General features: G+C 41.7%; 1 protein-coding gene across 2 annotated transcripts; it reads right to left on the bottom strand.

The window, feature by feature from the left end:
- cltcl1 (clathrin heavy chain like 1) lies at positions 1-27,570 on the bottom strand. 2 transcript variants are annotated; one of them, XM_022765208.1, is made up of 32 exons: positions 27,373-27,570; positions 19,934-20,141; positions 19,389-19,391; positions 17,439-17,707; positions 16,591-16,752; positions 16,189-16,302; positions 15,925-16,098; positions 15,026-15,223; positions 14,480-14,680; positions 14,151-14,303; positions 13,684-13,806; positions 13,057-13,194; positions 12,789-12,953; positions 12,386-12,566; positions 12,085-12,248; positions 11,842-11,967; positions 11,579-11,721; positions 10,437-10,671; positions 10,222-10,344; positions 9,980-10,125; positions 9,707-9,890; positions 8,797-8,989; positions 8,549-8,706; positions 8,298-8,462; positions 7,194-7,469; positions 6,149-6,298; positions 5,931-6,062; positions 5,737-5,847; positions 5,111-5,281; positions 4,618-4,839; positions 1,032-1,107; positions 1-273 (listed from the first exon to the last, which is right to left on the bottom strand). In XM_022765208.1, exons 1-32 carry the CDS (start codon positions 27,412-27,414, stop codon positions 98-100), a joined length of 5,082 nt encoding a protein of 1,693 aa, XP_022620929.1. In that variant the 5' UTR covers positions 27,415-27,570; the 3' UTR covers positions 1-97. The 2 variants fall into 2 exon arrangements, with proteins under 2 accessions (XP_022620929.1, XP_022620930.1); XM_022765209.1 differs by lacking the exon at positions 19,389-19,391.
- Positions 27,571-27,795: the final 225 nt, after the last annotated feature.

Consider the following 27,795-nt stretch of genomic DNA (forward strand, 5'->3'; position numbering starts at 1 on the left):
CAGAGCAGCACGGTTCAGCGTGGTTCAGGTCTACGGTGTGTGTGAGTGTGTGTAGGGGAGAGAGGGGAGAGGGGGTGGAAGAGGCGAGGTCAGGCCTCTACATGTTGAAGCCATAAGCGGGCTGAGCAGGGTAGCCGGCGGCGGCGGCGGCGGCGGCAGCGGCAGCAGCAGCCTGAGCAGGGTAGCCCGCTCCGGTGGCAGGGTAGCCGTAGCCCGAGTACGCTGGCTGGGGAGCCACTGGAGTAGGAGAGGCAGTCAACATCAGCTGCTGGCCTGATCAGACAAACAAACACAAGCACACACACAGAGTTACATGCTACATAAAAATGAGCTTTAAATAAAGCTCTCATTGCGTTTATTTATTTATTTATTTTTTGCACACGTTTTTTAAACCACATCATGTCAGAATTTATCAAAGTGCAGACATTGTTAATCTTAAATTTACTTTAATTGCAGTTTTTAATAAATCAGTGGTCTGAATCTAAGATAATTAAACTGAAATGGGCTGCAATTATCAATGACATCTAACCAGACTGCAAACCAACCCAATCACTGCAAAGTCTAGCACGTAAATCCAGAGTCTTTAACCGGTTATACTGTAATTAATATGAAGAGTAACAACAAAGGAAATGTCAAGTACTGATGCATTTAAAAAATGTGTTGTTCCATTTATCTTTAGAGATAAATGCCTATATAGTGTGAAACAGATTTCAGATAACATCGTCCAGCCATACTTTTTGTGTTTTCAGCAAATGAACTTACTGTAGACGGCGCTCTTACATATTTGTTCAGCGATGGTGTTTATCATTGCTTATGCGAACTACAATCTACTTCCTGTTTATTCATTCACATTTATCTTGATGTTTTACTAAAATTAGTTTTCGTAACATTTCAACTGACACAGCTGTTTTTTTTTCACCCAGGTTTAACACACTAATGGTTTCTGAGAATGGCCACGGACAGATAATTTCCTCCCATTCAGGAGCCACAACTGTCTGTCCTTCAGGGTGACTTGCTGTCTGTGAACCTACCAAACACAATCGGCTGAGGCTCCGTCACCTCCTCCTCAGTTTTCCTTTGGCTTTCTGCCTCCTCCAGCTTGTCCACCTGATGGCAACAAAGGAAAGAGGACAGATCAGACGTGGATCACTCTCACACTGTAGAGAGTAAAACAAAGTCTGAGAGTCTGATTTCATACATTATAGGTGTCCTGCAGAAACCTTTTTAACTACGTGCACTCAGCTTTGTAGACTGTTTAAACATAAAAATCCAAGCATAGGTTTTAAATTTCCAAATGTGTCCTGATAATATGGATGTAAAACTATATGACAGCTGTCAGTAAAAAAGAAAACATTATGAATCTAAGATTTTCTCCAGACACCTACAATGTAATGATCTGCCAGTTGTATTTACTTTCTCATTTGATGCACATCAGACCATAAACTCTGATGCCTCAGTTGTAAGACTACACATTTTTTAAATTTAATTTCAAACAAATAGATTCTTAAAAATATGACTATTTAACACAGCTGATTTATCATACCCACTTCTTAAAGACAAAACTACACACAGTACTCCACAGTGCAGCTAAGGTTACCCAAGAGAAGATGCCATGCAGGTTTGGTGAGAATTTCTAAAACAGCTTCCAGTACAAATGTTATATCAACGATTAAAGGGTGCATTCACCCAAATCACAAAAATAAATGAGTAAATAACCACTTAACCCCTGGTGGTTTCTAACCATGCAGATAGTGTCTGCTGAGACCCCTACCCCTGCCATCACCCCAGCTCAATACACTGGAAAGAAATGTCTTCCAGGCTGCTCAAAGCACTGAAAAACGAGGTTAAAAAAACTCAAAGCGATGTCTCTTTCCAAACACAATGTTCATGCTTATCATCAAATTATCCACAGATCTCATTGTTGACAGTTGTCATCATTTTTTACATTTAGTAGAAAACCGTTTCCAGTGAAAACTGCTGACAACGACATTTGTGGTGAATCAAGAATAACAAGATAACAGAGGCATTATATTTGGAAAGACCTTCCTTGAGTTTCTCAAATGTTGTTTTTGAATGTTCTGAGCACCAGATGTAAAAGCTGATTTACACTGATGGGACAGGGCAGTGGCAGACATCTCAAAAACAAACAACAACAAAACTACATCGTGGCTAGATACCACCGTGGGAAAATGTTTTTTTGTCTTTTTTTTGTGATTTGTGTGAACTGACTCTTTAAAAGTAGAATTAAAGTGGGATTGAAGGTTAAAGAAATATTACATTGTGTATTAAGTAAAGGAAAAGCTAAACATGCCTATATGCTGATGCTACATTTCCAGCCATTCACAGTTAACAGTCTAATATCAATAAATGATAATCACAGCTTCCACATGCATCCCATTCATTGGCTGTAAGCAGGCCCTCCTTGCAGATTTCCTTGTGTATTTTATTCTGCTAGACAAAAAAAAAAAAAAAAATCAAGCTACAACTTAGAAGCTCACATGTTAAGCTCATCCCTGCCAGGCACGCAGTGTTTGCGCAGTGAGTTGATTGTGGTGCCAATTTTCCTAGTCACTAAGTGCAAAGAAATAATCAAGCAATGTGCTTCAACTGTGGAGACAGCTGAACGCAGAAGGTTTCTGATGTAAGTGGAGATCAATTAAAACAATGATTCAGCTCAATTAATGTAGAATTTCTGTCGAGTAATAATTTCAAGAAAGGTTTTAGCAAAGGAGTGAAACGGTTAAACAGCATCTGTGAAGAACTTTTCATTTGACTCCCAAAATATTATATAGAGTGTGAATGAAACATTATTTCTGAAATGCACTTAAAATGCCAGATGCATCTAATAGACATATCAGTATGATCTTACTGCTGTTTCCTGGTATGTGCTCAACTACTATGAAGGGGTTGGTATCTCACTTCCTGAGTGGCTGCAACCAGTTTGACCAGCTATTTACGGAACAAAGCATATAAGATGTCTGATTAGCCGAAATAAAAAAATCCCCCAGAGACTGAAGAAAGGAGGACTCTGCACTGATCTAACAGCTGAACATCTGAAACTAAAACTTGTTAAACTGGAGTTAGCAACATGGGGATGCATCCAACAAGTCTAGAGTGGCCTGCTCTGCTCACCTGCCTTTGGAGAGCGTTAGCCAGGTGAAAATAATCCCTGTTTTTCTTATATTCTGCTATGCTGTACCATAAGATCAATCTCATGACTTTGCATCAGCACAATTGAAATTGTCAAGATTTAAAAAAAAAAAAAAAAAAAAATAAATAAAAAAATGCCACTTAACACTAGATGCAGCCCCAAGACAGAGGAGTTAGGAGGTGAGAGGTATCTGTTAGGCCAGGACAGGCTGATCCTGGTCCTGAGGAACAAGATGGCGCACAGGCTTTGGCTCCAGCCACCAACACAGCATTTGCAGTTAGAGGCTCTCCACATTTAGACCATATTACATCTAGATCAAGATTTGTTCAACCATTGATCATAAAATGCCAGAAAGTTAGGGATCTATGAAAAATATATTATGAGCTACCAGACTAGAGCAAATGTTGAATGATTTTAATCTCATCAGCAGCACACACCTTCCTTACCTGTTGCTTTATTAACCCAAAAGTAGCAGCTAATTGTATTTCCATTGTTGGGAGATATATTCTTTCATATAGCTCTTATACTATTACAGCGGCACATGAATTCCCACAGAACTCCCTGATCAGAACACAAATCTTTTAGTTCAAATTTACACTGCTTTAGTTCACATTGTGCCATATACTATTTCCACATTTAGCCTGTTATTTTTTATGTTTGCACTGAAAATCATTAAACAACAGTGCTTGTCCATCCATTTCCTTTTGGCATATTTTCATTAATTTGTTTCGGCTCAGCTGCCAAATGCCTTTATCTGAAAATGGAAATTCATTACCCATACTAACGAGACAATGAGGTTCCCCAGGAGGATAATTTAGAAACTACTTCCAGAAGATGAACTCAGAATGTATTAAAAAAAAATGTGCTGTGTTGGTGTTGAAGTGGAACGAAAGCCTGCACACGCTACTACAGCTCTCCAGGACCAGAGCTAGTTAGGCCGAACTCAGTCTACAGTCCATGCTAGGTTCCTACATCAGAAACCTAAGAGATCAGTTACAACGAAAACAAAACAGACAGAACACAGAAGAGAAATAAAAAGAGGGCCAGAGACCGTCACCTTCGCTGCACACTCATCAACCTGGAAAAGAACCCAAAGAGATGACCTCACGTGACCTCACATGTCTATAGGTCAACATTTTAGGAAATCATGATGACCAGAGGGAGTTCACTGGTAAATATACAAAAACTACCATTACTTAAGAAAGCCTTTCTCTTTGCCTTCTCATCTCATCATCATGACCTGTTTTTCAATACCTCTACAGACTATTGTCCACCTCTCACTTGTCAGGACAGGTTTCTACAGGAAATTAAACAATCTAAGAAAAATAAACCAATTTTAGTACACAGTAAAAATGCAGAACTTCAAAAAAGTATACGATAATCAAACCTACTTTTACTTTAAAGCAGACAACATAAAATTAATGAAAAATAACTCTTTGTATTGCTCTCTTCAGTGAGGTACTAACCTTTGTGAGGTACTCTCTCATGACCTGGATGAAGTACGGCATGGCAAAGTCCATGATGTTGTGCCTCCAGGCCAGCTCCAGCACCACGTCGGGGTGCAGCAGGTCATAGGAGGCGAACAGGCAGGCGGCGAAGCACTCCTTCCTGCCCTCCTCCAGGAACCACTGGAGCAGAGTCTCCGCAAGCTCAGCATCCTTAGACTCTGCAGCGTACAGCATGGCATCCTGGGAAAAACAGAAACATTTAACTGACTCATTATGGGAAACAAAACAGTTTAAATTGTCTCAACCAACATTTTTGTGAGGAAATAGCCAACATGACATGATTTTATTGATCTTTACTTCATGTCAGTTGGTTTATTCATCTATGTCTAAATATAGCGACTGTGTCTAAAGCGTAAACAAACAGTGCCACCTATAGTGACACGGAGGTACTTGGAGGCAAATGTTAGGAACGTGTATTTCAGATGTCTAAACACCCCTTGTTTTTTCCCACCTTGTAGAGTTTGTCCTTCTTGCAGAGCTCTACACTCTGTCTCCAGCGGTTGTTGCCCTTGTACAGGTAGGCAGCGATACGTCTGAACTCAATCAGCTCATGCTTCTCTAACCTCTGAGCCAGGCCGATTGTATCAAAGTTGTCATAGGCATCGATGGACGCTCTCAGGCCCTGTAGATAACACACACAGTGGAAAATATTACATCACAGACTAAAATAGGGAACCAGTTAGCTGTAACTGCAGTGCCACCTAGTGAGCACAGAGAGTGGGTATATCTACTACCACTAATTCAGTAGTAGTAATGTCATCCAGCACATGCAGGTGCCAAAATAATGTTACAACTTGTTAAGAAAGGATTTTTGCTTCACTGCTACACTGTCACATCAGATTCAATGTCATCCAAGTTTTCAGAACAAATATAACAACTAACACAGTTCTGCGGAGGTCAAATCAGCTGTTCTCTACCTGCTTCAGATGTCTACAGAACACCACTGAAAACTTTTAAAACATGCTTAATGCAAAACAGATAAATCGTACCATCAATCAGGAACAGCGATCACAAGCTCCAACAAACAAGTTACTAGCAAAGTCCCTCTACTTTCTGTTATCAACAGCAGTAACAGACCTGGTAGTCTTCCTCCTCCGTCAGCAGGTTGTTGAGAGCTTCGTTGACGGACTTGTTGTTGTGATTCTGGACAGATCTCAGGTAAGGCTTCACCAACTTCAGCTGGTTCACCTGGTCAAGCAAAAACAACCCGCGTCACGTCATGTCAAAAAAACATAGAGGGCATAATCCATGAAAGTTGACCTGCGGGTTACCTTGCTGAAATAGGTGACAGCTCGGCTGTGGTCCAACCGCGGAGACAGAATAGTCAGCAGGTCATTCAGTAGGAGGGGTTTGTAATCCAGGTAGAAGTAAAGGGATTTATAGTACAGCTCCACATTGGCAACCTGAGGACAAAAAAAGAGCAAATGTAAAGATGATTAAAAGTTTGAAAAGGCTAATAAACAGCTCAGGCACAAGTACTCATATTTACCTTAGCGATGATGTCTTTGAACAGCCCTTCTTTCCATGCATCTGTTGGATGAGACATCATCGTGATGACAGCGTTGTCGTACTCCTCGTATTTGTCGTAAAGGAAAACCAGCTCTGCCCATAAGTGAGACTGCTCCGCCGCACGAAGGACCTGAAAACACAAAACAATATTCAAGGTTCAGTGTTGATTTGAGGCTTCAAATTTAAGGATTCTTCACCTTGACTTAAAACATCTTGCTTGGTATATTTGGGATAAATATTGGTAAAAGAAGGACACAAGAGGGTCATTTAATTATGTGACCTATACACAAAAAGAAAACTTTTGTTTCACAGAGACAGAAAAAGACCAAACTAGCTCTATCTTATCAACAGGAAATGACTGAACAAAATTTAAAAAAAATAAATAAAAAAAAAAGGAAGAAGAAAAGAAGACTGTAAAGACACCTCAGTTTTTATACTCATTATGATTCATTTTTTTACCTGTCCTATATTGGTAATGATGTGTATTTTGAGGCTTTTATCAGGATGTGAAGTGTTAATTCATCAATAGAACGAGGAAATACTGACCAAGTACTATCAAGGTAAAAAATATTTTCTAAGACTTCTCTTCAGGCCTTCAAGGACTTTATGAACAGCCTTTTTTTTCACCTCGATAACAAGATACTCTTGAATTTATAGTTTTTATAAGATCAGGAAAACAAACTATAGCAGACTAACAGCTTAACCTGGTAGAAGAATGTCTGATCCTTTATTCAAACTGAAAACATGAAAATCTGCAGAGTTGAAGCTGTGATTCTCACAAGACAACAGTAATATTTCAGTGCAGATTCAGCCACTGAAGACAAAAACAACTCAAAGAACATTCTGTGCACAGTATTACTTTCCTTCTAGGGTGCTGATGGAAAGCAGAAATCTTTGCAGAATAATAAATCAAAGAAGTTCATGGCACAAACAAGGCCTCTTTGTTTGTCATGAACTCTTTAATTTATTACAACAGAAAGAATCGCTCTCTGAAACACACACACTCGCGTACAGACATACTCTACCTTTGGGATGTTGACTCTGGACCAGAACAGCTCCAGGTGCTCCCGCATCTTCTGAGGTTTGAACTTGGAGTAGAGGATGGCGAGCTCGGTGAACATGCCCATGTGAGCCCGCTCCAGGCCCAACGCGGCCTCCAGCAGAGCAATGAGCTCCTCAAAGTACCCGCGGTCCTGGTAGTAGCTGATCAGGTCCTCCAGCTCGTCGGCGTGGATCACTATGTGAAGGCCACAGATTTGTGCCAGCCGAAACTCCTCGCCATCCACGCACGCAAAACACACCTGATGATCGGAGGCAAAGAGGGAAAAGTATAAAGTATATAAAAGTATATAAAAGTATAATAAAAGAAGTCCAGTATTGCACTGGTAACCAATCACAAAAAAATATGAGTAAGACACTTTTATGGGAGATTCTTGTGGTATTCCATTCCACTCTCATAAATCTATTAGATAGTAAAATCTGAATATATCTTGGACACATCATCTCAACAAAGATGAAAAGCTGGGGGGTGTAGTCTCCAAACAGTGATTCTGTGGCTAATAGCTTGTGCACATAATGTGGGATGAAAGGTGGCGATGGAAAAGATTCTCCTCTTTACAACTTGAGAGCATTTACGTCAAATGAAAAGTCAGTTTTATGATTGCAGATATGGATGGTAAACATAACACTGTAGCCATTATATCTGAATTTAATTAGCTTAAACGACAGACTTTAGCTGGCATGAAGGAAACGTTTGTTTACTTTTCCAGGCGTTTTTGTTTTTTCAAATTTTTCTCAGTTGTAATTAGGACTTGGATGTTGACCTGAATTGCAGGAACTCACACATGACATACATGTATAATAAGAACTGGTAAGAAGTGGTATGTTGTTGTTGATTGCTGACTAAATAACTGTCCTTTTTAAAATGTTGATGTGCTCAAATCTAACTATCCAAACACAGTATCAGGTGCTAATTTATCTTAGAATATGAAGCATCACGTTTCAGCTTTTTCAACAGTCTGATAACAGATGATAAATCCTTCTATGGCGAAAAAGAAAGAATCCCAATAAGCCACTGGTCTGGTAAAAGCTAGTTGAACCGAGACTAAACCTCTTTGTGTGCCAGTTACCTCTTTCCATGTCCGTGTGCTGTTGGCTTTCCTGGCGCTGTCCACAGCTGCCTGGTACTCTCCAAGGTGGACTAGTGTGGATGCGAGGCGAGCGAAGTTGGACACGTTGTTGTACAGGAGCTTGGCCGCTTCGTACATAGCCTCCTCATAACATCTATCGCCCACCTGGAGAAAAAGAGAAAGAAGTTAGCAGGCAGGTGTGCAGTTGATCATCCTGCCAAAGAACACTACAGCTGTGACGGTGTTCTTACCTGCTGTATGTGAGCATTGTTGGGCCCACTGACGAACTCCTCCAGCTCAGCCAGACGGTTCGTCTTAGCTAAAGCAAAAATCAGCTCCGTCTCCACGTACGACTCTCTCGCTTTCTTTCGAGCCATCTGCAGGAATTTAACCAAGTCTTCCCAGTTATCTGCAAAATGCAAACAACACCTTACAGATCAGCCTGGGGTCAATCACTGCTGGGGTGTAGCAGAGTTATGCAAGCAAAGCAAAGACTTACTGTTCTTGCTTGCTGCATTGACCACCTCCATGTACGCCGACGGGTCAACGGCTTTAATATATGAGTCAATGGCTTCCTTGACCAGGTCTCTGTGCAGCTGAGCTCTGGCTAACTGGCTCCACACTGCAGGCTCATTGCAGCGCTCAGCAAACTCATATGCACGATCCAAGTTCCCTATGTGCTCTATCAATACCTGAGAAAAATGAGGAGGGGAGAGAGTTGCATTATATGACGTGTAGGTACTTACAATGTCATAAAAAAGTGAATAAAAGGAGTTTCATCATTTCATTAAACAGTAATTACGAGATTCACTGACCTGCAGAATCAATTGCCAGTACAGATTTTCAATACTCATCAATTTAATTTGTCAGCTTTAAATACCAAGATCAATGCTGCTTAAAATGCTAACAAAGAAGAAACAAATATGAAATGAAACTTATACTAGACCGGAAAAAACATAAATATAACTGATAAACATATTAAAGGTCAGTTTTCGCGCGGTTAGGGTGGGCTTGGGGCATGGCTGAGGGCAGTGACTGCTTTGTTGTGACATCACAAAGTCACGGAAGTCCTGGCGGCTTGTTTTAAAGCTCAGTTTCTGAATATGGGCTATGTGCATTTCTCTGTGGACTGAGCGCTTTGATATTTTCAAAGTATTTGTATAGCACCTAGACCTGCTTTATAATCAAAAAAGACATGTAAATCTCACTTAATACAATATGGGACCTTTAATATACTTAACATAACTTCATAACCATTCATGTTGTGAACTTAATGTCAAATAAAAGAAGTACTCTGATCAGAACTCAGCTTACACAAGCCAATACTAATTACTAATTAAATACTAAGTACTTGGAGCTTGCTCTTAAAGTGACAGCATCAGTTCAAGCTGCAATACATGTAATTTCACCTGTATGGCTGAGGTGTTGACATCAAACTTCTTAAAAATGGCAAACGCTTCTTCGAAGAGCTCGTTGCTGATGGCGATATTAGCAATGTCCGGAGCGTCATAGTTGTCTAGCCTGTTGATGTACTCCATCACACGAGTGCGGTCCGCCTTGATCGCTGTCAAAATCAGCAGGTTCTGGAGGTTTCTAGGAAAATACGGTGCCATTATTAAAAAGATGAGAAGTACTGTGGTTAAATTGTTATGATGCCTAACAAGTTGGAAGCCTGCTTGTACCTGTGTTCACTGAAGACAGAGTTATCAAGCACAATCTTCTCCAGCAGTTCGATCAGCTCGTTGGGCAGGTCTGCGGTCATGAAGGCCTTGACTGTGACGGACACCTCCTCTGGGTCCTGGGTCTCTGACAGTGCTGTCTGCACCACCTGAAATGAGGAGAAAACAAAATTAAACATAGAAAAAAATAACACTCATTCACAGTCTGCATCACTTAAGGTGGGGAGCTGGAGGAAAACCCGGACCTGGTCGATGAGTTGTCTTCTGTAAGGGTTGTTTTCTTCTAACACGTTCGCCCAAAGCTCCGGATCTTTCCGTCGTACCAGATATCGAGCCTCACTCTTGAATAATGAGTTCTCGTTGCACACCTGAGAAGAAAAGATGTGAAGCGATTAAAGATTTGCCAATATTAGAAATATGTGAATGATTACATGAAAGCTATACAATATGAGCTACACACTTTGATGAGGTCCAGGTCACACTGTCCTCTCTCGTAAGCCACACATGCCAGGTGGGGGTCTCTCTTCTCGCAATATTTTCCGACCACAGCGCTGTCGTAGAAGGGATTCTCCTTCAGGAATCGCTCCGGTGTGTTGTTGCTGTCGATGTAGATCTTAGCGAGGGCGTTGTGAGTGGCCGGTTCCTCGCAACCTTCATGGATACGGGACTCCAGCCATGGCAACAGAAGCTTTAACCTGAGAAGATAATGGAAGATACAGTGTTTTGTTTTAGTTTACATGCATTATAGTGCCATGAACCTGCCGGTATCATGGTGGATGTTTCCAAACACTAGATGGCAGCGTTGTGCATTCAGCAGTGTCATTCATTCAAGTTGAGCCCAGACATTCACAATTTCTGATACAGAATGAAAACAAAGACTGTTTCTACTAAAAATAGCTTCATTTGATGAGGAACAGCTAATCTGTCTGGCATTACTGAAGCATCAATGAAAAAAAAAGGGAAACATTGCTTTTGAAAACCCTAGAGAGAATCAAAATTGGAAGCACCTTGCATCCTAAAATGAAAACATTTACTTCACCATCTGAAATGCAGAAACTTCCAATCATACACAGAGCAAAAGACAAACACAGAGGCCTGCATTTTCCTTCATATTTATTTATATGGCTATTTGAGTCACTTCTGTTTGTAATTTATAGACAGTATGGACATTATAAATATTAAAATTTCTAACCTTATTTCTCCTGATTTTTTCAAGCATCATTGAGAGAGAGAGGATTATTGTTCTACTCAGTATTTATTTTCTGAGGGTCACCACTCGTTCTTTTAGTTAGCCCACTCTGTCATTAGCAGAAAGATGTGCGGTCTGAAGTGATTCAAGCAGTCGACAAACATGTCTTTCAGTGGAAGCGTAGCCTGTGTACTTGCGGCATCTGGTTACATTTTTAAAGAGGTTCAGTTAGGAGCGCTTTAATGGCCGAATGGTTACAGTACATTCCACATAACCGTATTATGATATCTGTGCAATATGCAGCAAGTTACTTTGGCAGACAAGTATTAATCAGATGTTGCATGCAGTGAGACATACAGAAGCAACTATGCAAGATGACAAGACACAGACAAGCTTGTATCCTTTAGTCTTACCTGTTTCTCTTCTCTACCTCCTCCACCAGCTCATCAGTAGAAAACTGCCCTCTGACCACCATGATCAGGTTCTTGATGACATCCTCAGCACAGTCTACATCCAGCAGCCCGCCGATCACCACCGGTAAACGACTGGGGTTCACCTGAGAGCAAGAGCAACAAATTACTAATAAAAATGGCACCATAGAGCTTAAATAAAGAGAGACTTGGATTAGGTAGAGACCAGTTCTGTATAAAGTCTCATAAACAGTCTTAGCTCTTACCTTCTGCACGTAGATTTCAATGTATTTTTGTAGATTGTTGCGGTAGAGGTAGAGCACCAGATCATGGACGAAGTCAAAGCGGTCGCACACAATGATAAGAGGAAGCTGGTCTGTAAGCTTGGCCTCCTACAAAGAGAAGAAACACGAGGTTCATTGGTGATTAAATTGTATGAAATGGGTAATACAGTATATCGGACTGATGAAATCAATCATCAACACTCTGACAAAGGTTGGTCATTTTACCTTGAGGAAGTTTTTAACCCTCTCTGGGTCGTAACAGTTGCTCTCTCTACAGATTCTCTCCACCTCTTTGATCTGGCCTGTCTTGCAGGCAGCCTGGATGTACTTGAAGTGGACATCAGGCTCCTGGCTGAAATTCACAATCGACCCAAGGAAGTAAAACAATCCTTGAATAGAGAAGGCAGTGGGAGAAACAGCAACAGTTAGCTCCAATTATTACCACTTTAAACCTGCATTTAACACATTCTCTCGCTTTAAGCCAATATGACCCAGTCCCCCCCCCTTGCCCCTGTGTGACACCTACCCTCATAACTCTTAAAGGATTCAAAGAGCTCCACTAACGCCTGAGTTCCCAGCTGCTCGTGATACTTAGATGCGACCTGGACGCACAGCTGCAGGTTCTGTCTGATGTTAGCTGACAGCATGGCCCTTAAACACTCCAACGAGTCCTCTACCGATAAAGCGCCGAAGAAGTTCACCAGCCACTAAAAGCAGAGTCAGAATAAGAAAAAAAGAAGACGAGGAGAAAGTGAGACAGCAGGCTGAGCAGGGAGGAGGAAAAAAGAAGTGGATTCAGGCATTTTCACACATCATCAAAAAAAAAACAAAACAAAACAAACAAAACAAACAAAAAAAAAAAGGAGTAAAAAGTGGCTGTTCCGGGGAAAGTGGTATTCACAAGCGTGACCGCACTTCTACAGGCATACCTCAGGGTTGAGCAGATGTGTGTGCACCACGGCTCGTTTGATATCATACAGGTCGGTGTAGTGTTCGAGCGCTCTCTGCAGCAGACCTGCCTTCTCGCACAGCTGAGCAACATGGGCACGGTCATAGTGTGTGAACATCTGGTTCCCCAGGATCGCATCTGCTACCTACGAAACAGTGCACACACACACATGAAAGCACAAATCTTGTTTAGCATTATCAAAGGTCAGGCTGCTTATTGTGATCAGGAGAGTAAGCCTGAATGTTCACCTGAGGGGCATGTATGAGGTTCATCTCAAGCAGACGTGTCTGTAAGTGTCCCTCGGCTGGGCGGTTGTTCTTTAAAGCGTCCAATAGGAAGGAGGTGCACTGCTGGATCAGGCTGCCCTCCATGAATACATCTACAATCTACCAAGAGAGAGAGAGAAAAAAAAAAGAAGAACACATTCGGAAATATGTTAGATTTTTGATTTCCTACCATCTGTGAGCCGTAACTTCAGTTAGCATGCAACATATGATTAGAGACACACACTATCAAACACCACAAGCACAGTAGCCAGATGTTTCTGATTTTCATATTTAACAACATCTGTGGAGGCCACAAATGAAAAGCGGCAGGGGTCTTAACTTAGAGAAGCATCAAGTCGTCAAGTTCTCGATCTGAGACTTGGACTGAGCAGAGTGATGATGTGGCTTTACAAGGAGGAGGGGGTCACTGACTCAATGAATTCCTGGCATTGCTGGCACATCTGGAATAACACAGATGGAGGCTCCCACACTGGGCTCTTTGTGTGTTTGCGTGCATGTGTGAGGATAAACGTGCGGCAGGCATGAGTAAAAGCAATATTGTATGTCTCTAGTGAGTGTGAGGTGGTACTGCTGCTGTGTGTGCGTTACCTGGTTGATGTTGGCCAGCGGCTCCTCGTCCTGGACCAGCATCTGGGCAAACTGCAGTCCCTGGTCTGGATTGACTCGCATCACATTTCTCAGTAAAAACACCCAGTCTGGGGTGTAGCCCACCTACAGAAGTACAGTTGGACAAAGAAATGCGATTGTCATTTCAGTAATAATGGATTCATACAAAGAAATGCATAGACACATATTTATTTATACTTATTATTATTTTGTACAGTATTATTATAAGACAAATTTACAATAAACTGTCTAACGTATCATATATCGCCTCATTTCACTGGTGCTTCCAGCCTGATATGATATGTGTGTTACTTTTAAGAATATCCTTCCACTGATCATACAGTATTGTGTGGGGTTGTCATTATATATGCAATGAATAAATGTGTATCCGTTTTCCATGCATAATTCAACAAGGGAAATGGAAAAGGGCAAGTGAGTTTCCTGATTACCTTTTTAGCGTACAGCACTATCTTCTGGAACTGACCAGTCTCTGCGAAGCACTGGATGACCTTGTTGGGGACGTTAGCTCTGAGATACACACTAAGAGCGAGTGTGGGGTCAGACGCCTTCACCAGGTCTCCTAGCTCCTCTGAGCACTCCAGCTACAACACATATGTAATCACAGTTACCAGCTGAGTTAATGATCATTATGTAGATGATACTACATGGTAAATAAGCTCATTATATATACATATATATGTTTCACCACCATCATCATTATCATCATTTTCAAAATGTGGATCAGCCCAGCCTTGTTGATCTAATCCTCCAGCCCTACCTTATCCTCCTTCAGCCATTTCTCCAGTAGTTGTTTGCGGCCCTGCTGCAGGACGGGCCTGCACAGCTCCAGAGACTCAAACTTGTTCAGCTGGCCCTGGTCCAGCAGAATACCAAAGTACTGCAACAGTGGAGAGGCCTGACCCGGCTGGGCAGGGACACTCTGAAACTTACGGATTGTCTCTGCCGTCCGTAGGATACCCTGAGGGGAGGGAAGACGGTGAAGAAGGGAGGAATTATGAGTAAAGGATAAAAATACAAGAGTAGAAAATCTTCTGAACAAGAACTTTATATGTATCACAGCAAACATGACAATATGCAATGTCTATATAAAATTTATATTACATCCTTTGGAATTTTTGTGTTTTATTTGTTGTTAAATAATCAGCAAAAAAATACACATTGATCATTGACATTACAAGTATAGTACAAATGTAAAAATGTGTGCAAGTACCTTTCCCTAGAATTATGTTTGACTTCTCGCCAATGCACCTGGTTCATATTAGTATGTGCAAATACTACAATGTAGCAGTAGATACAGGCATACCTTGGGTGCTGATGCAGCAACCTTTGCAGCCTCTGAATAACTTCCCTGGGCAAACAGAGTGTTGAACTTCCTGGCAAAAAGCTCCTCAGCACCAGCAAGATTTGACCTGACAGCCATCCTCAAGGCTAGATCAGGGTTCTGCAGGACGTTAGTGGCGTAGTTGACAATGTTTTCCTCTTCAACACACACTGACAAGACCTAGAAAGAAAAGAATTGATAAACATAAATATTGTGCATATAATGCAGTCATGAAAGGAAACATGTAGAATAACAATTTTCAAAATTCTATGAAAATGCAATATGACATTACTGTCTGTTGAGGCAGCCTCCATATACAGCAGGACAAAATAAAACAATTCAATAGCCCTTTTCATAAAAACGTGTTCTGTGAGGTCGGAAGGTTTTGATAACCATAAGAAGATATAAACCATCTCAATGTAGATATACCACCACACTTCTTCCTGGAGCTCTAGCAACAACAGGTCGACAAGCCAATGAGAAGAGAGGCTCTGGGACTCTCTTCTGATTGGCTGACTGTTTTCTGAGTGATTGAATAAAAATATAGCAAATTTCAGGTAAACACACAGAGAAACCAATTCCTGCAAGGCTGGATGGTGGGCCCGGTTGGGCGGGGCTTGGGGCATGGAAGTCCTGGCGGCTCGTTTTAAAGCAGGGTTTCTGAACATGGGCTGTGTGCATTTCTCTGTTGACTGAGCGCTTTGATAGTTTCACAGTATTTATATAGAACATAGACCTGCTTTATAATCAAAAAAGACAGGCAAGTCTCACTTTATACAATATGGGACCTTTAAATATTCATCTTTAACATCAAAAGCAGACCTGTTATTGAGCCTGTAATAAAATAATTCTGTATTGCACCTTTACTGTTAGTTTCTCACCTGTCCCTTCTTGTTGACCCCAATAATTCCCGAGGTGGCTTCATGAGGGGCAGTTACAAAGATGGTCTCTGCACTGATTCGGTTCATGTAGATACACACTCCAGACTCCAGGTCATACAGGTGAATGTAACCATACTTGGTGATCAAGTATATAACACCATGCTTACTACCAATCTGAGGAGAAAGATCAGTGAGAGAACTTAAGTGCTCAGAGGTCACCCTCAGTTTATCCAATGCTAACGAGTAGCAGGGGTCTCTCCTCACCTGCATAGCTACAGGAAAGTCTGTCTGGGCCTCTGGAGGGAAGAACACATCCACTGCTTTCTTAGCAAATGGCTGGTTTCCTGCAGCTGGCTGACCAACTTCAATGATGTGCAACTGGAGAAAGAAAGTCCACATAAATAAATGACCACAGTAGGCAAACAGCCACAGTAAATCAAATAATAGTAGTGCAAGCACATTAGTAAATGCTGACTTTCTTGATGTCGTCATTTCGGAGCTATTTTGGTGACCAAAAAGCATGAAGCATAAAGGTTGTTTCTCCTATGATCTTAACTAAAAGACTGTCTTTTTGTGCAATTCAGAGGTCTTTGTTCAGAGACTAGACTAAATACACTGTGATAGCATCATGAGTGAAATCCTTGTATGCAATCCGGGGGCCCTCACCTTTCCCCCAGCCTGTGAGCGCACAGCGAAGCAGAAGAGGGTGGAGGGTTTGGCATTTCCCTCGACTTTGAACTCCCCGAAGGCAGCAGCGTGGCCCTCGATGGGCTGGGACACTTTCCTGTCGACAGAATACAGCTGCATCGCCCCAACCACACGGTTTTGCTGCACGACAAAGACACAAAACAAATCGAGTAAAAGAAAATATTGATCCATTAAGTCAGTAATACCACCATATGAATCAAATGGTTAAAGATAAAAGATGATTCATGGTTCAAGTGGGTTCGTGAATATAGCTCCAGTTACTCTGCAAATCCATTCTTTCCCTTATGTTGTTTCAGTATAGGCTACTACTCGTTGACCAGGTGAACGCCAAGTCCTGCATGTTGCTCAAATCACCATTTTATATTCACAAAATAGTCTGATAAAACTAAAACAGATGGACCTGCATTGTGTCATCAGCTACACTGACATACACAGAGGAAGCCAGAGGTGACAGAAAGTTGGCTAAAGCCACACAGCAACCAACCCTGACTGAATAGGCTTGAATCATCACTTTCCAAAAAGATAAACATTAAAAAGCGAGGCTGGCATTTCTGCATGTATCCACACCGGAAAGTGTCTTTTCAAGCTCTATTTTCGGGAGTGAAAATGCAACGCTGGTGTGAAGAGAAGGGCAAAATGCAGAGAGGAAGATGTGCTCTCGGATAAAGTGAGGACGTTTGGTAGATAAGGGATCAGACAGACAGTGATAAATCATGCTAATTCCTCTCAAAGCCATTTCTCTGTCGTTTGCACTTTTACTGTACAAGGCATGAGTAAACATGTCCATACTGTATGTGTGTTCATACCTGTGCAGAGATCCCTATCAGCAGCAGCCACTTCTGTTGTTCGTCAGTTCTGTAGTTAATGATCTGACATCCTGCCAGACTGGCGTGCCGATCGAATACTTTGGTCGGTTGGGAATCCCCCTCCATGCTCCAGTGATAGACGGCTGTATCCGTCACCAAGGCAACAGTGTTTACCGATATCCACTTCCAGAACATGACCTCTTCTGTCATGGTGTGAGCCTTCATCTTACTCTTCATCTCAATGTTGAAGATCTGCAGAGTCTTGGCAGCTGGGGTGGGGGGTGTGGAGGTGGTAAGATGGGGTGGGGTGGGGTGGGGTGGGGTGGGGGTGAAGAAACAGAGGGAGGAAGTGAGACAGACGGGCAAGCAAGAAGCTGATAACTGAGCCCAGAGGGTGAGGCAGGTACAGAGCGCTGAGCTGGGTGATAGAACCTCACATCAAAATCATTTCACACACTCACCTCAACTAAAAGAAAATCAATGATATCTTATTTAACGCTGGTTTTTAAAATACCTTTATCACATGCTATAAAAAAATACAGCTACTAAAATCTTTCTTACGTAATGTTTTTTATACGTGCTTAACTACTTATACTGGGTCATTTTTTCTAGTATTTTCTCATGTCTGAAAACAAGTCCGGCACAAATAATGACTAGGAACACAAACAAAAACCAATACTGACATGTTCATGAATTTGGGGATTTTTGAGATGAGAGACTGATTCGTTTTGTTTGTTGTTTGTGTTTTCATAAAAGAAAAATTAAAAAATAGGATATATATGTCTCCGAATGGTTGTTCTTGTAGTGCCCTTTGTCCCAGACTACACTCTCGATGGCCGCCCTTAAATTTCACTGAAGCAATTTAGTCTGTCACTGACTTTTCTGACTGAATTTTCATCCCCCAGCCCCCTCAGTTCACCCAACCTGAATAAACTTCACTCACCTACACATGGTATCTACCCACATATATCATTTTGTTTTTATTTGTTCCTGAATACACCTCGATACAATACAGTTGAAATGAATTGTGCTTGTGAAGCTTACAGCATTGAAAATGTTTAATTTATGGAAGAAAACTGCTGACAGCTTGTTCTGAAGATTACAGTATTTACATAAATTCTCTAAAGAGCTGATGTTCAATGCTGTGACCAACCACAAACAAAATGAACAAAATAACCTCCACAGTAAGGGGGAACCAGTGGGAATGGGCAAAATAGGCAAAGCTGAGTACACAGTAACCTGGTTGACACTTCCTGGGTGCAACTGAACTCTGGCCAAAGAAAGCAGATGGCAGCTTTAAGAAGGTCATAATGACTTACTGGCTTAATTTGAACATACTACGAGTTTAGCTGAGCCATAACAATGTTTCCGTGCTCTAGAGTACGTTACATATGACCAGTAACAACCTTCGTTTACCCGTAAAGTTAAATAGAAAAAAAAAAAAACAGGTGAGGAGGTGCATGATTCAGCGCTTGTACAAACCGCCATCAGCACACACAGCTATGATGATTCACTAATGGCATCCCTTATATGCAGCAAGGAAAAATCTGCGCGTTGATACGGCTGCTGGCACACGCTCACACAGGCGTGCAAAGACACACACAGTGCCCAAACTCTTTTCAGTAATATCTGATGATGCATACAACACACACACACACACACACACTCTACCAGCATACAACAGGTCATGCTAACACATGTATAGTTCTCATAAAAGTAGGATACTGTATGTGCCTGCAGGTTAGGTTGGAGTAGGGGTGTGATACTGATGCGATTTTAGTGGCAGCAGAAGTCATTTTCTAAACAGTTGTCTCTGCTTTTGATTGATTAGCGGTCAAAATAGCTCTGCGTACTTGAGAGGGGCATGTGGGAAGCTTTTATGAGAGAGACATGGCCACTGTATCATCACAACAGACTGCCAGACGGGAAGACAGACAGAAAGCAACTCACCGTCTGAGAAATGACAGAAAGCAAGGGAGAAAAAGCAGAGTGTCAATCAGGTAAGAATGAGGAGACAAAGATAGACCACAGGGAGAGGGCAAACAGGGGCATATTATCCTCACAGGGTGGGGGAGGGGGGGAGAGAGAGAGAAGCATCATAGGCAAATCATCCTGATCAGCGCTTGTGTTTGTGCTCTAAGGGCTAGATTCAGTGGCAGAAAATCAATTTGCACAACCAATTTAGTACGTTCAGGCAATAGAACTGAGTGCACTCTACATATTCACAGCAATGACAGAGCATTAGTCGTTGCATGACCGTGGCATTCCCACGGCAAGACTAGTATATGGCTAAATCTGTTAAAACTAGAGACAAATAAACAGTGTGAATGCCATGCAGACTTTATTCTGGGAATTGAAACAACAATCATAACCTCAGTGCTTGGCATAAAGCCACTAATAATACCAGCAAACTGTTTAGTTTTCTTCTCTTCTAATAGCCAGCGGTGTGGCTGCCTGAATGTGTTGCTGTACGTCTCACCGTACGTACTCCTTACCTTTCAGGGCGATGACCTTGCTGGCGGGGTTCATGATGGCACTGTCAGCAGAGATCGGTCTCCTGATTGGGTTGGTGGGGTCGGACATGTCCACGATCACCACCTGGTTCTGCTCGCCCACCTTCTCCCTGATGCAGATGAACTTGTCCGACTCCATGGTCAGATAGCTGAACCCGATGTTGGCTGGGTTCACGCCCAGGTTCTGCAACTAATAATATAAAAAACAGTAACGATGAGAATCTTTTCCCCTCATCTGGTAACTTTACTTTCACCCTATTTAGCATTTTAAGGTTTTGCATAATCAGTTGTTTATAAACAGACTGTAATGTACATTTCTGAGAGTTTATTGAGTTTGGCAACTATTACAGTAATAACTTAGTAACTGAGCTGCAATCATATTCAAAGCCATAGTGTGACAGTTCTGGGAAATACACAGTATCTGACAGAGTTACATAAGAGGACTGATATCACTCTCATGTCTGTATGGTAAACATGAAGCTAATGCAGGAGATTAGCTCAGTTTAACATAAACTCAAAGCAGGACGAAACCTGGCTCAGTCAAAAGGTAACACAATCCACCTAACATCACCTCTAAAGCTCACAAATGAACATGTTATATCTCATTTGTTTAATTACAAGAACTGACAAACATTTGCTGTTATACAGGGGGTATATGTTTACCCAGGCTAGCTGTTTCCCCCTGTTTCCAGTCTTTATGCTAAGCTAACTGGCTGCCGACTGTATGATTCAAATGTCGTCAGTGATATATAATGACACACATGAACAACCTTACAATGTGATAGAAAACTTTTATCATCATCAGTAATTATCATCCAGAGTCGTGTGTAAAGCTGTTTGGAGTTTCAATTTTTACCTTAGAAAAAACAGTTTGCCAAAAAAAAAAAAACATCTTTCTTCCAGAGCTTTTAGCCATCTCTTGTGGACTTCATCAGGAGATGACGTTTGCTCAGTTGTCCATGTGAAAAAGTATTTACAAATTAATAAATACTTCTTTAATCAATATAACAACTGCATATGATAAATGCATATTTTGTATTCACAAATGTTCTGACATATGTAGGATTACAACGGTGTTATATCATATAGTCATTCACTCATTATCTGTTGATCTGTCAGCTGTGGGTGCTTCACAGGTGTTCACATAGTTATTGACAAACATCATTAATAAACACTTAACACTAATTGTTCATTGGTTATAAATTCTAAAGAGTGTATTGTTTGATAACCACCGGAAAGGACGAGCTATGAGCTAGAATTTAACTCACAGATGTAATGGTGGTCGAATCCAAACATGTTAAATGAATAAAAACATAGAGGATTCTCCATTACTGCGTGCCAACAGTTTCCTACATTTGGCGTAGAAGTTAAACTAAGCTAGAGGTGGAATATTCCAACTTCACAGATGTTTTAAGACCTTTGAAGGAGTCCTGCCTGCATCACGACAACATTAAAAAATGCAGTGGGAAAACATATATGGCAGCTTCTGACATTTGCCTTGCAGGGGAAAAAAAACAGCAAGTAGCGAAGCAAAACGGTGTTTCGATTAAAATAGCAGCAGGTCTGCTCCAATTTTCCAGGGATACTCTTAAAGGTTGTCTTCCAGACTAGAGGTCTGGTGGTACATGGAGCCAGGGAACAAGCGTGGGCACACAGAGCACAACAGGATGTCAACACAACAGAATTTTTTTATTTTTTTTTTACACGCTTTTATCTATTGAATTTACAAAAGAAAGAAAGTACAGTGTTCCTTTGTTTCAGCAAAGCCTGTGATTAAACCCTGACACTGCATTTAATCATCTATATGAGCAGCCAGCTGTACGAAAAGTTTAATTAAGACTAGATTATTCAGCCTAAATCAGTCTGAGGCAACACTAAAGAAAATCCCCAATAGACATCCACTGAAACCAAGAATAAATTATAATTTTTTTTTAACAAAGTACCATCAGCAAATCCAATTCATTATTCCGTATATTTATTTTTCTAATGACAATAAGTCCCAAGATGCAACAAAACGCAAAGACCGAGCCGATGTCAATTTCTGCTGTGTCAAATCTTACCAGAACTAACAAACATGCATCGCTCCACCTAGGTTAGCGGCTGCCGAACAGAGGAATTATTGTGCACATTGTCAAACTAACTGTGAACTGAGAGAGGGGCAGACCAAAACACGCACTCTCCCCTCTGATGACTGAGCTGACTGCATTATGCAGTCTGAGGCAAGCGGAAAGGAATCCTTACGCTCATCACAAGGACTGTACTATCTCGCAGTTGGCTGGTAGAGCAGGACAACACATCACGACCGCTGAGCCACTTAAATCATGTCGTCTACAAAACAGGAAGGATGTAACAGTCAGCAGTCGAGGGTGGACAGAGTGAGAGAAGACGATTTTCTAGCAAGTAAAGCTCTTAAAGAAATAGCATTAGGGATGCAACTAATGATTATTCTCACTATCAATTAATCTACAGATCGTATGCCAGCAATCATTTCTTAGAGCCCAGGGTAATGTATTCACAATGCTTGTTCTACTCAACCAACAGTCCAAAACCCATAGATATTCAGTTGATAGTCATATATGTTGAGGAAAAGCACCAAACTCTCACATTTGAAAGGATGGAAACGTCAAATGTTTGGCTTGTAAAATTACTGAAGCAATTTTTCAAGATCAGTTAAAGCTCTACTAATCAATTTTGTTTTTATAATAAATTTGGATCAAGTCAATCATGTATATGTGAAAGGAGTCACTTTCACTGACAAACCCACAGAGGATTATCAACCAACTCTGCAGCTCCTCTGCTCTGCAGAACCTTTTAGCCTCTTCTAGCTCATTGTTTTGGGTTTTATGACCCTCAAATTCCACTCTCAACTTACTTTCAGCGACATTTGATGCAGCGTTAATATTATCATCTCTCAACTTTAAACTTAAGTATACTGCAACCGCAATTTAAAGCTGAAACGATTAATCGATTGACAGGAAACTAATCAGTAATTATTTTGATAATCAATCAATTGATTTAGTCCTTTTTTAAGGATGTCAAGAACTGCTGCTATTCTCTCAGTTTAACTATAACTGAAAGTGAATATGTTTTAGACCATTGGTCAAACATAATAAACAATTTGAAGACTTAACTTTGTGCTCTGGGAAAATACGAGTGACCTTTTTCACTTCTTACTGACTTCTTACATACCAATATGATTTAGTCTGAAAATAATTGGCAGATTAAAATAACAGTTAGTTGCATTTTGCTCTTGTGTGATTTGGGATAAATTAGTCATATAGAGATACGTATGAAAATCAGAAAATATCCTTATCAATATTGTGATAATGATTTCAACCATATCACACAGCCACAACTCAATGTACAGTCGGTTTCTGTGACGTGATGGGGACGCACAAGATAAAGGCCTCTTGAAAAGGCCACAGAGAAGACCTGAGGGAAGACTGGAGCCATATGCTGCATCTCCTCAAGACTGCCAAAACTATCTGTGGGAGGACAGGGGAGGGAAAATACGATAAAGATAGTGGGGGGAGAAGATCAGGATGGGAACGAAAGGAGGAACTCAAGACAAAATCCAGCATCCCGCTAAAAACGAAGAGAGGAGGGAGCCAGTGCGAAGGAGAGGAGCCAGAGTGATAAATGCACCTTTTATGAGAAACGAAGAGTGAAGGATGAGAACGAGGCCTGTACAGTGCAGTTCCAGTAACACAGGCCTTTGGCAATTTACAGTTCAGGGTGGGGCGACTGACTCACCAGAAGGCAACCCCCCCCCCTGCACTCCTTCTTAGTAGAACATTCCAGACTAAAATCACACTTCAACTACAACCTACTGTCTGCGGTGACCCATAAACTGCCTCTAGTAATACATATTCACACACACACACACACACACACATACACACACACACACACACGCACACAGAGACTCTGAGCCCTCTGCCCCTCAGCAGCTGTGATCCCTAAAACTGCATTAATATCGCAATAACAAAGGCAGCAGAACTTCACTGATGATACAGCGTTGACGGTATTTGGTGAGTCATAGACTGGGTGGACGCATTGCTGAGGCTCTGACACGTCGCATCAGCAGCTGAGGTTTTGGGGTATATAAGGAGATTACACAATTAAAAATGAGGAAGGCAGCAGAAAGATGTGGAAGTGTTGGTACTTTGCACACTTTCTTGCACTAAAGGTACGTATAGGTGTACAGCCTGATAGTGATAGAGAAAACCTTAAAGCTGCCACAATCATTACAGAGCATTTTAGCTTCTTTCAGCTCACTGTTTTGGTTTTACACTTTATTTTCTGACTGTTGGCTAAGACGTTTGCCATAATACTTAAAAGGGGGTAATGTGTCAGTGTTGTGTTTACAGCTTGTTTCCAATTCCTCCAAGTGGCCAAAAGGTCATTTTGGAGCTGAAACAATTAGTCGATTAATGAATTAATCGAACAATACCAAAATTATTCAGCATGTCTTTTTGAAAATTGAGTCATCATTTCAGTTATTCTTCAAGCAAAACTTTCAAATGTTCACTGGTTTCCAGTTGTCAGATGTAAGAATTTGATGTTTTGTTTTTCATATATGACAGTAAACTGAAAATCTTTGGATTTTAGACTGAGACTTTTTTTTTTTCGACAAAACAATTGACAAGCAATAATCTCCAAACGCGTTACTGCCTTAAATCGGTTATTGAAGGTTTGACAGTTCATTTAACGTTACAGAAGGACACAGTGTGCGTGTTGTATGTGTGAATGACTGCTCTCTCAATGCATTCACGATTGAGTTTTGGTGACTGAACACAGACGCTCAGGCTCGTCCCTGCCAGCCACTGCTGCAGTCACAGATGTGTTCAAATAGACCCAGTTAGACTGTTCTGTCATCCTGCTTCCTATCCTGATGTGATTTGCTTGCTTGAAATGGGGCCTGCTTACCTCATCCGTCTATCACATCCGTTGGTTTGACGTGGCGGCATCACTTTATCAGTACAGATACAGCAGCACACCAGGATGCTGTAAACAGCCGCAGAGCAGCAGGTTGGACTCTCCTAACTCAACTCGACAGGACAATGGTCAGGCGCTTTGGAGCTGCGGGACATTTTTGCACTTACACAAGCTGGTACAATACGTAGGCCGCTGCACTGACAGCCAGCAGCAGAGCCACATAAGCTGAAAATGACTCTCACTTTTAGCACGCTCATAATTAAAACAAACCATTCTCCTGTGCTCTTATTCCTTCATCTTCCCACCAACACAATCCACAGAACTTAACCACAGTTTGGAGGCCAAAGCGATGTGGCCTACACTCGGCTCCACACAACCATCTGGGGCACTGATCCAACTGGTCTATGAATGACACACTATGACATGATAGCATCATAAATCATACTATAGTAAACAAGCAAAGAGTGATGATGGAGGGAGACTTTACCACGCAGTTAATGACAGTGTAAGGTGGGCAGGCAATCCACAGCCACTGGTGTGGAGTGAGAAAATGAATACTATTGAATCACACGCTAAAACAATAGCTCTGAGATCCAGGCTTCATCCTCCACGTCCACATTAAACATCAGATCAGCTTTAAAGAACTCTTTTGTGTTGAAAAAAAACCAAGATATCTGGAGCACTTAGTTTGCTCTTTAACTCATGCAACAGCTAGTTCAAAAGGCTGGTACCTCATTGTAGAACTAGGTCCATGTTACACCCCTGAACCCAGACCCAGACTGCAGACACTGAGCTGTAAATACCAAGCCAAGAAAAAAAAAAAAAAGCTAAACAACTTGAGGCCCAAAGTCCTGGGTTTGCAAATTCCAAGCATTTTTTACCCTGCTAGAGCCACCTAGATTCACAGGGGGATACGACTGGGGCAGAGCTGGGATTTCACGGTAGAGGTGGAACGTAAAGCAGTCTGCTCTTTATCACTGTCTGAAGGCAAGATTTTCTTAGGAGATGTATAAGGGAAAGGTATGCACTGTGAGAGAGCAATTTAAACTAATAACCCAGACATTGCCAGGTACTGCACTGCCCTCCATCAGCCAGCAACAGTGTACCAGTCCTGTCAGTGAGGAGAGGAGCCTGGTGGCCTGCAAGCTCTCTTGGCCAGCACAGTTTTTTTTTTTTTGTTTTTTTTTTTTTTGGTAGATAAAGGATCTTTGGCTGACGAAAGTGGGGCTACTGGCCAGAGGAAGGGAGCAGAGAGAGCTGGGGGGTGGGGGCTCTGTGCTTTTTTTTTTTTTTCCTAGTGAAAGGCCATTTCACTGCCTGCTGTTACCATAACAACAGGCTACAGACCAGGGGAGGCGGAGGGGTGCGTCACAAAGTTTCTCTTTTGGCTGCAAGACACCAAGCACTGGGGCTGCTATGGGACAACGATTATCAAAGTCCAAACCACAGAAGAAAAGGGGGCCATGCAGGAAATAGTTCCTCCACAGACGACCAAATAACTGCCCACTTCTTTTCCTGTTTTGTCACAGATTGTACAAGGGTATTTTGTGTTGTTTTTTCCACCAAGAGACTGCCAGCCAAAGACTACAGGGCCTTTGCTACTCTTTCATGTTGACGACCAACAACCAGAGCTAGGAGACTTCTTAGATCAATATCATATTGATATTGTAACATGAAAATAGATCTTATATGTGGTTTTGGTTATTGCAATATGAGGATTTTGCTCAAATGATGTGTTTCCCTGGTCTCACAGCTGGGTGATGCAGTTTTCTGAACTTACTTGAACTGTTGTAACTGAGTGAGTGCAAAATAAATGCTTGTGCTTCTTCACACACACACATACTACACTCGTCTAAAAACATTATCAATATGTCACGGTGTCAGCTCAGCGCAGAAACTGGACATTTGCAGACACGACTGACCAGTGTTGTTGTTGTTGTTGTTGATGTTGAAGGTTACAGAGTAAGAATATGTTGCTGCAGGTCATGACAACAACATGGTAGCCACAAAGCTTGAGTGCAAGTGCCATTCGGGTCTCAGTTACAATGTATCCACGAACAGCTGAGCGCAGTTGGCTGCAACAAAAAGTGTCAAAACACCGCAGTTTGCATCGGCGCGGATTGAAAATGACAGCGGCGTTTTTCCACTTGAAGGGAGAAAACTGCGGCGTATCCCCCTACACACACACACACACACACACACACAAACACACACACACACACACACACACATAGACACACATACACACACATAGACACACCGGTCCGCATTGGAGCTGTATACGATCTCAATTTTTACAAGTCATCATCTGCCCGGCAGGAGAAAACTAGGCCTGTGGCTATATTGAGCACCACCCTGCAGCCCTATTTCAGATTCCATTTAAATGCGACATGTGCCGTGTGTTTGCGGACCTACATGGGCGAGGAGCTGCGCAAAAACAAATGAGCTGAGATTAATTTTAGGGCTTTTCCGAGTCCGCTTACCTGCAGATGTTCCTGAAATCGTATCGGCAGTATCTGAGCCATTTCTGGAGGATTTCTCTGTCTGAAGAATCCGTGAGGAAGGAAAGGGGAAGGGGACAACAGGAGGAATAGAGGTGGTCTTGTTCTGTATGCGCCCTAAACGTTCCCAAAAGTCAAATATGATGGGCAGTAGTAGGTAGTCTGGGCGGCTTGCGTTGATATCACACGAATCCAGTGACTGCTCCCATTCACTAGCCCCCCTACACCAGTCCTGAATCAAAAACTCCGCACCTCCGCTAAGAAAACTAGTCCACTTCAACTACTACTGAGCCCCGTGTCATAACCAGTTCCTCCTCGAGCCTTGTACGGATACGGGGCTGTCCTAAAATTCCGTACTGAGTAATTGAACATGATGACTTCACAAAAGCACTCAGTGTCTCGGTT

The sequence above is a fragment of the Seriola dumerili genome, unplaced genomic scaffold (genome assembly GCF_002260705.1).
Source record: "Seriola dumerili isolate Sdu_G_001 unplaced genomic scaffold, Sdu_1.0 BDQW01000668.1, whole genome shotgun sequence".
In the NCBI taxonomy this organism is placed as follows: Eukaryota; Metazoa; Chordata; class Actinopteri; order Carangiformes; family Carangidae; genus Seriola; species Seriola dumerili.